Consider the following 9,466-nt stretch of genomic DNA (forward strand, 5'->3'; position numbering starts at 1 on the left):
GTACTAGGTTGGTTTGCTGTGAGCAATCAGACTAAAGTCTCCCATCATCACTAATCCGCAGTTTGCCAGCGTGGTGATGCAAACTGACCAAGCCGCAGACATGAATGAAGGCATATCGAAGGCCTTTATACTTCAGTGGACTAGAATCGACTGCATTGGTTGATGTTGCAGTTTTTCATCTATGAATCCCTATGTTTGAAATTTTGACTGTGAAGCTTCATTTTCATTGAACTGATGTGTTTTATTATTACTAATTCACTTTTGACGACATAAATAGAAATAAATTGTAAGAAAAAAATTGAGTACATATTTCAAAATTAGTCCAAACTCATTACCTTCGAAATTACTATTACTGCGGTCTTACTGACTGTGAGATTCACTTGTAATTTCCGTCAGACACATCAAACCCAAATGAATCACAGGAGTGTCATTAAAACGAACAAGGGTTTTAAGTAGTTGAGGACCTTCTCTCTCTCTCTCTCTCTCTCTCTCTCTCTCTCTCTCTCTCTCTCTCTCGACCACACCGTGATGGGCCCAGTGACACACACCCCGCTCCCTGTGGCTGTCTTATTACAGGGTGCCTCTCGCATTCACTCATCCCCCGTCGTCTTAAAAAAGGTGAATATCTTTTGTGCCACGGGGGGCCTCGATGAACTTTAAATAGATTTTTTAGTGAGCAGCCCATCATGACGGTAACGCAGGCTTTTATCTTCCTGCTGCTAATTACGATCCTCCAGACCTCTCGCGGGGACCATCTTAACTGCTTTTAATAGATATCCCAGTGTAGGACAGAAAGCTGCATGAATCGATATTATTATTATTATTGTTATTATTATATTATTATTATTATTATTATTATTATTATTATTATTATTATTATTATTATTATTATTAGTCGTAGTAGTAGTAGTAGTATTGCTATAGCAGTCATTTTGCCTATTATCATTCTATTGCTTTCTTTTACCCAAAATATCAATTGTCATAAGATTTTATCGGTTTATGTTTTGATTGTTTTGTTTTTATTTGTCTTGTTTGATAAGTGATTCAGATATTTAATGCGATATTTATAAACGCTAGATCTTCAAGGTCATGAATGGATATGATATACAGGGATTTTTTCTTATTAGAAGACTGTTTCTTTTAGCTATTACATTTAAAGTTTATTATTACGAATCAACATTTCATGAGCGCCATTAAATCACCAAGTCTTTCCATCCTCCGCAAATAATAAAATTTTGTCTTAATTACTTCCCTTCAATTTGTGACATGCATTTCACATTGGTATGTTGCTTATTGATCAAATTGGACATATTTTGACATTGCCTTAGAGTTATATGGTTAAATTTGATAAAGAATTTTTTTCCAGTAATTTTGCTAGCATTCTTTGTATTGTATTTGAATCGAGTATTTTGTTTTAGTATAATGGCTACCATATTTTCAGTTTGACCTAAGGTCATTTAAACAAGCTATAGGACATGTTTTCTCCGATGGCTGGTGACATTGTAATTCTGATGGTGTTATTAAATGAGATAGATTTTGACCTCTCTTCAAAGATATTGGGTTCCATTTAAGGTCATGCAAATACACAGGAGGGATTCCCTTTCTAGGTATAACCTTGTTGAACAAAAATGTTACTAAATGACTCTGATATGCTTTTGATAATAGTTGTTTAAACAAATCTGTTTTTATCGAATCCAATATGGACACCAAAATTGTACTTTGATATGGCATGTCAAAGTGTTTGCAGCGTATCAATGTGGAGTAAGGTTGGATCCTTTGTGACTGAATTTGATTTTTTTCATCAGGTTCTTTATTCAACAATTAGTGAAAACTACCTTCCTTTGTAATTCCACCTGTTTATGATCAGGTTTGATTTTAAAACTCCGGACATTTACGGTTTCCCATGGTCCTTATAGGTAGACTTGCAATCTTAATGAACAATAGAATATTAGAAAAAGCTAATTTTATAAATGGAACATTAATTTTTTTAAACCATTTCTTTTATATATATATATATATATATATGTGTGTGTGTGTGTGTGTGTATATATATATATATATTATATGTATATATATATATACATACATATATATATATATATATACACATATGTGTGTATGTATGTGTATATGTATAAATTTAATATATATTTCATTATTTAATTTTAAAGATGAGTCATATTGCATCAAGTTTTGCCATTAGTTTTAGACCTCTTGGTATCAAAGAAAAAAAAATAAGCAATGAACTTAAATTTCGGTCAAGTGCCACTGTAGTCAGCGGAAGTGCTAATATGGATAGATAGATTATTGAAAATCCTTAAAATTTGTACAGTGAAGAAAGTAATAGTTAAAATAGACTTGTAGAAGGTCTGAACCGAGAATCCTATTTCATAGGGATATTGACAATTGTACATAATTTCAACATTATGCCTTTTTGCTAACTGATTAAAACAGAAACATTTACCTTGGGTTTACTGCCTCCTATAGAACCTGGTTTTATAGAACCAGTTTCGTAGAACCTCGTAAGGATCTTGGAGACGCAGCCATGGGAGACGAGAAGCTGACGGGAAATATCGCAGGGCCTGACTCCCATGAGCGCCATCTCCACTATTCTCCTGCGGACATAGTCAGGTAACGGACGTCCATTGACGAACACGCCTCCCAGCTGGTTCACACCAGCCTGACCTGAAGGATGAGGTTTTATTAGTTTTTTTTTTTTTTTTTTTTTTTCGCAAAAATTTTGTGGTTCGACAACGATGGTTTTTTTTTTTTTTTTTTTTTTTTTTCCCGGAAATGACTTTTGGCAACAACAGTTGAATTTGATATAGTGAATTTTATTCACGCAGATAACATACTGTATTTGGAATAAATGTCTTTCAGGCCTGTTTAATAAATCAATAAAGTCATACTTATGATGCTAAGGAAAGTATGTTATATGAAAATTTGGCATCTATCATAAACATTTGGTATTTGTTTACAAGACCATTCTCCATATACTACCAAATTATGCAGAGCTATTATTTTCCTCTATTACTTTTCATAATTTATGCAATTCGCCACATGGGAAACAAGTTAAAATTATAAAGAATACTATAGAATTATATATAAAAAAACTACCCTGATTTCCTCTCTAAACGACCTGGAACTGACATCGTCAACATGGTCGGTCAACCAAACAGAAGTTTATGATGCCAGCGTGCATTTGATATATGTTCTAAATATATACTAAATTAAGAATGGAGTAATTACTCAAAAGTGTCACTATTTCGATACATTTTGGATATATATCAAATATACGCTGGCATTGCGAACTTCTGTTTGGTTTACTATGTCAATTTTAGGTCGTTTAGTGAGGAAACCAGGCATCCCATGTGGCGAGTTGTTTAAGATTCTGAAAAAGTAATAAAGGAAAACAATGGCTTTTGCATAATTTGGCAGTATATGGTGAGCGTAGTCTTGTAAACAAATGCCAAATATTTATATATTCCTAACTTTAGTTTGTGAAATATTCTCCCCGAAGTTTACTGTAAGAGAGAGAGAGAGAGAGAGAGAGAGAGAGAGAGAGAGAAATCTGTGCAATTGACATTTCAAGTTCAGTCTGAATTTTTGCTAAAATTGGATCGTGTGAATTAAGATTATGATGTCAGCTTTTTTTTTTTTTTTTTTTTTAAATACCGGATTTCGATTATTTTAAGTCACAGTGTTGTTAGTCATTCGTCGATCACAGGAGGCTTCTAATATTGTCTGATTTGTAAGTTGATCTATTTAAGATTTAACACTATATATATATATATATATATATACATATATATATATATATATACATATATATATATATATACACATAATTATATATATATATATATATATACAGTCTATGAAAGTTTTATTGCCCCTTTGAATGCCTAATTTTAAATTTTTCTCTTTAAACGTTAGTCATTGTATTATTGAATTTTATTTATTCAAGTTGATCACTGAAATGAACGATGTGATAATTATCTATCTAGAAGTATCCGTTAATTGTTGGTATGTATTATTGACATTCTCTCTCTCTCTCTCTCTCTCTCTCTCTCTCTCTCTCTCTCTCTCAGAAAGGAATGTGAGGAAGATATATGAATTGAGAATTGGGAATAAAGAAAAGAATTTTGATTGAAATAAAGATAGCAAAATTTTGAGGAGTAAACTAAATAATATGAATTATGCGTAGTGACAAATTCGTTATTTTGTTCTGTGATAAACAGTATCCTGTCTTTCACCAAAACACATGACTGCCATTTCCTTTACAAACGTTTTATGTTTATGTGTCCTTTATTTAAGCTATTTATATCCTTATTTACTTGATTTTCAATTTTTTTGTTTGTATTAAACAAAATTTATTGGGTTGCATTAGTTAAAAATAACAATCATAATAAATTTAATTCCATACGGTAAGGAGCAGTACTGAATCATGTAGAAATTCCATCCTTAGAAAAAAAGAGGCACGTATTGAGATATTTTCTTACGTTAGGAATGCAAAGCCATTACGTGTCTTCACGTGGAGGTAAATTATTAGCAAATATACGCATAACCATTTATCCATATACAGATATATTCGTAAATACATTGATTTACATACACAGACGTGTCGTTTATACCAAAAAAAACCCACAATCCCATAGTTGATAGATGTATTATAAAACGTATCGGAAAAGGGGGAAATTGGTATACACACACACACACACACACACACACATATATATATATATATATATATATATAATGTATGTATGTGTGTGTTTGTGAGTGAGTGGTATTTGGCTTACCTGTGTGAGGCATGTTCACTTCCCTATGTCAGCTTCTCTGGGAAAAAAAAAAAAGATTAGTATGGTTTACATTTTTTTCGTCTGGTACTTCTCTTTTTCAATAACTTTAGAGAAAACTGTTAAATGTATTAAATACATATAATAAATCATACTCACATCTATAATACACTTAAAATCACTGATTTTATTTTTATATTTATCCATTAAACAAAAGATTAAGTAGTTTGTGAAAAATTTAATTAGACACTTATCCATAGGTAATTTTATTTAGTATAGATAGTTCACTTCATGTGGGGAATTTTTTGTTTCCAAGGTCCAACCTAATTTGGAAATCCTGTCTTTCGCTTTCAAGATACGAATCTTTCTCTAGGTATTTTCCAATTGCACAGGAGTAATTGTCTTAACCTCCGACCGTTAAATTTTAGTGCTTCGGGAGATATTTCGAATTGCATGTCTTTAAAATCGCAAACAGAGTCATTTTATCCAACTAAATGCGAATTAAAGTCATTGAAATTATTACACAGAGAAATTTGATACTACTAAATAAAAATTTCATTCGGGATTTTATTTATTACACCGAAAACCAAAATTTTCTCTGACCTTTAAAGAACTAATGTAGGTATTATGTTTGCGTTATTATTATATTTTTTTCCGCTTAATATTTGATCTTTCTTAGAGATGTAAAAGAAAAAATAATTAACAAAAATACAAATTTAATTTTAATAGTTGAAAAACAATGTGATTTCATTACAAGTATATTAATGCTAAAAGTTAATGTTGAGTGAGGAGAAGAAAAATTTGTCATTTGTTTATTTTTAACGTGCAAATATATCCTTTGTGTGTCTCCCATGATGAACGTTACATAATGATTTTACCTTCGCTCGAATCCTGAAAGGAAAGACATTCGAAAGTAGTGACGAAATATGTTGGGAAAAGGTTGCTTTACGGTGACGACAAGAGACGGCCGAGGGGAAGGGAGTTCCTAAACCTGATGACTGATTTGCATGCGGGTGACTCCGGTATGGTTTAAGGACGTAAGGCCTATTAAGGTTTGAGGAGGGAAGATCGATCTATAGTTCGACTTTTGTACGCAAACGATTCGTATCTCTCTCTCTCTCTCTCTCTCTCTCTCTCTCTCTCTCTCTCTCTCTCTCTCTCTTTATTCCTAAACTGATTGAAAACAAAGTGCAGAAAGTAATATATAAAGGAAGATGGAAGACTAAATATATATTTGTAGCAAATGGTCCTATCCCATCTTGTGGTGGGAGGGGGGTGACTTTTAGGGGTGTTTTGTTAAATAAAAATGATTGCGGAACTTACGCTGGATCAAAACATGGTCTTTAAAGGCAAGAAATATTAAATAAACAATTACAACAGAAAAATGTGCAAATCAATTCACAACGAATTTATTACAGATCCCAAAACCACAGGTTTTGAATTAAGTTTGCGAAAGAGCTGTGATCTTTTGAGAATTGTTAACACTTGGATTATCCTTGTTTTATTTGTTGGATTATCAATCAAGTCAGTTGATATTATTATTATTATTATTATTATTATTATTATTATTATTATTATTATTATCATTGTTATTATTATTATTATTATTATTATTATTATTAGCAGCTAAGCTGCAACCCTATTTGAAAAAGGGGATGCTATAAGCCCCAGTGCTCCAACCTGGAAAATAGCCCAGTGGGGAAAGGAAATAAGGAAACATAGAATAGTGTGTGAGAGTACCCTCAAGCAAGAGAGCCCAGGACAGTAGAAGACCATTGTACAGAGGCTATAGCAATACCCAAGATTATAGAACAGTGGTTTGATTTTGGAGTCTCTCTACTAGAAGAGCTGCTTACCATAGCCAAAGAGTCTCTTCCACCTTTATTAATTGAACAATCACAGTGCAGTAGATAACCCCTTGAGAGAAGAAGAATTGTTGGGTAATCTTAGTGTTGTCAGGTGTATGAGGAAAGAGGAGAATGTGTAAAGAAATGCAGGACAAAATCTCACTATGTGAAAAGTGGACAAAATCTCTCATATAACATTTATATAATTCTAATAGAATTATCATTATACCATTTAGTAGGGTTGGTTAGGTGTATTTCATCCCAGTACAAAATTTGGTTTTTGATAAGAAGCCACACATAACCACACAGAAGTCACTCCATACCGAACCACATAGAAATCACATCACACAGAAGCCACACTACCCATTCCTGGGTGGGATAGGTGGCTTCAGTGTGGTATGCAATGCAATGCAGAGTAAATTGTTCATATTTAACCGTCACTATGGGGGTTATTGCCAGTAACAAAGGTGGTCAGAAGATTTTGCGGGATGGTAACATTTATACCAAGAAGGGGAGTACCAGGAAATTGTGTATCTGGTGGAGTTGTGTTTGCAGTGGCACTGGCCATTGCAAGTGTAGTCTGAAAATTTCGCTTACTGTGTGCAGTCCTGAAGTGGAACAACACACAACCATGATCCAATCCAGCCTCTATAGAAGTTGTTAAGCCCAAAGTGAACATAGAGCAGTTTACTAGTGTTACCAGGGAGAATCCTGCTTTTGATGTTACCCAGGTCCTTTTCAATATCTCGGAAAATGCTAGAATATTTTATCCCAAAGAAGACACAGCTAAGAATTTAGTTCATCGGGCATATGCTGACCAATATCCACCATGGCAGACAGTCTTGAGGATTTAGTGATCGATTGGGAATGGACCAGAACAGGTGAAGAAAACCCTGAACCTTTTCTATTTTATGACAGCGGTGACTGCCACATTATAGCTTTTGCCTCTGTTACTGAAATGCATATGCTCGCTGCAGTGGATACTTGGTTTGTGGATGGGAATTTTGCCATGACACTACTTGGTTCTATGCAGCTCTCTATATGTGATTCGAGTTACCCTTGGGTCCACAGCTGCCAGTACCGTGTACACTCTCCTGAAACAGAAGTCACAGCAGCACTACCAGGATCTGTTCCGGGACATGGTAGACTACTGTGAGACTTTGGAGCTTCCTTCACGAACTCTATTAAATGTGTTGTGTGATTTTGAGATAACTGTGATGAGGGCCTTGATGGCAGTGTTTCTTCCTGATGTTTCCATCCAGGATTGCTTCTACTATTTCTCCCAGGCAGCCTCAAGGAAGATCCGGGAGCTGTGTCTAACCCTTAGGTATGCTGCTGATAAGGACTTCAAGCTGTTCTGTGGGAGGCTTGATGGCCTCGCCTTCCTACCCCTTGATGATGTACCTGCTGGGATGGGCTATCTCTTCATCACACCCCAGATGATACAGCAGACCTTGTGGATTACTTCAACAGTACCTACACCACTGACGCCATCAATGGAGCACCTAGGACCAACAACCAGTGCAAGAGCTGGAATAACTGCTTCTTATTTCTGGTTTGTTACACCCATCCATCAATATAGATCCTGATCACAGCCATCAAGAAGGAACACATCAAGGCAGCAATACTCATTGCACCGGATTTGAATGGACAGTCATCTCAGAAACGCAATCACTGGGAATATAGGGACCTCTATACTCGCCTCCATACTCTATGCCAGGATCGGGCAGTAACATCTGAGGACTTTCTGTCTGAGGTTGGGCACAACATCCGTTGGCGGCCCATGAACCTGCAGGAAGAATAGTTCAGCGCTGGAGAGAGCAAGCTCGTGAAAAGTGAAAAAACAATTGATTGCAGTTGCCAAATATAGTTAAAATAACTAGAATTAATTATGCAAATTGCAAATAGGTAGTGCATATGCGCATCATCAGTAAGGAGTGGCTCATTAATATGTACCAAGTCATGAATAAAAACTTCCAAAAATTGTTTACTTTATTGTACTTCGGGATGTTGTCCACTTTCCACAATGTTGGATTATGTCCACTTTTCACATTGTGAGATTATGTCCTGTGGAATTGGGTCCCGTGGGATTTTGTTCGTGGGGATAATTTTTTTATGGGATTTTGTCAGGATACCGTATAAAGAATAGGCCAGACTATTCCGTTTACGTGTAGGCTGAGGAAAAATTAGCAGTAACCAGAGATGGAACCAGTGTAGTGCCATCAGGCCGGTCAGAGGACCCAATAAGTCTAGCAGTAGTATCTCCACGAAAGGGAAGCCGCTGCCCTAATATGATTTTTAATTTTCAAGTATGATGTTATCATATAAGATCGTAAGCTTGCCGCTCTATTTAGTGAAATATATTTATATAAAAGATAGTCTTATAAGGTATAGCCCCGAAATTCACAGGGTACATTTAGAAAAAAAAATGGTAAACTTTTGTGTGCAAAATTTTCTGAAGTAAATATGCTGATTAATGTGTGTGAATTAAACCGCAAGGACCTGAATAAAAGCTAGTTGAATTACTACTAGTATATATGTCATATAAGCAAACCCCCAAAATATGATTGTCTAAAAATGAAACTTTATTGTCTTATGATTAATTTGATTTCCTTGGAGTAATGAATTTTTGTATTATTTAGATATAGATTATATTGTTAAAACAATATATACTATATATATATATATATATATATATAAATATATATGTGTATATATATATATATATATATATATATATATATATATATATACATATATATATTGATCGACTGTAGAAAAAAAATGTAAGGAGGGTGAGAACGCGGAGGTATTTAACAG

At 34.3% G+C, this 9,466-nt stretch overlaps 1 protein-coding gene across 1 annotated transcript in view; it reads right to left on the minus strand.

The window, feature by feature from the left end:
• LOC137632404 (paired box pox-neuro protein-like) overlaps window positions 1-4,815 on the minus strand; it is an 8,009-nt gene extending 3,194 nt beyond the window's left edge. Inside the window, exons 1-2 of the mRNA XM_068364337.1 lie at window positions 4,803-4,815; window positions 2,465-2,685 (exon numbers count right to left, since the gene is read on the minus strand). Of these exons, the coding sequence (XP_068220438.1) occupies window positions 2,465-2,685; window positions 4,803-4,815 (234 nt within the window). The remainder of the gene's footprint in view (window positions 1-2,464; window positions 2,686-4,802) is intronic.
• Window positions 4,816-9,466: the final 4,651 nt, after the last annotated feature.

Source organism: Palaemon carinicauda, chromosome 41, assembly GCF_036898095.1.
Source record: "Palaemon carinicauda isolate YSFRI2023 chromosome 41, ASM3689809v2, whole genome shotgun sequence".
Lineage (NCBI taxonomy): Eukaryota > Metazoa > Arthropoda > Malacostraca > Decapoda > Palaemonidae > Palaemon > Palaemon carinicauda.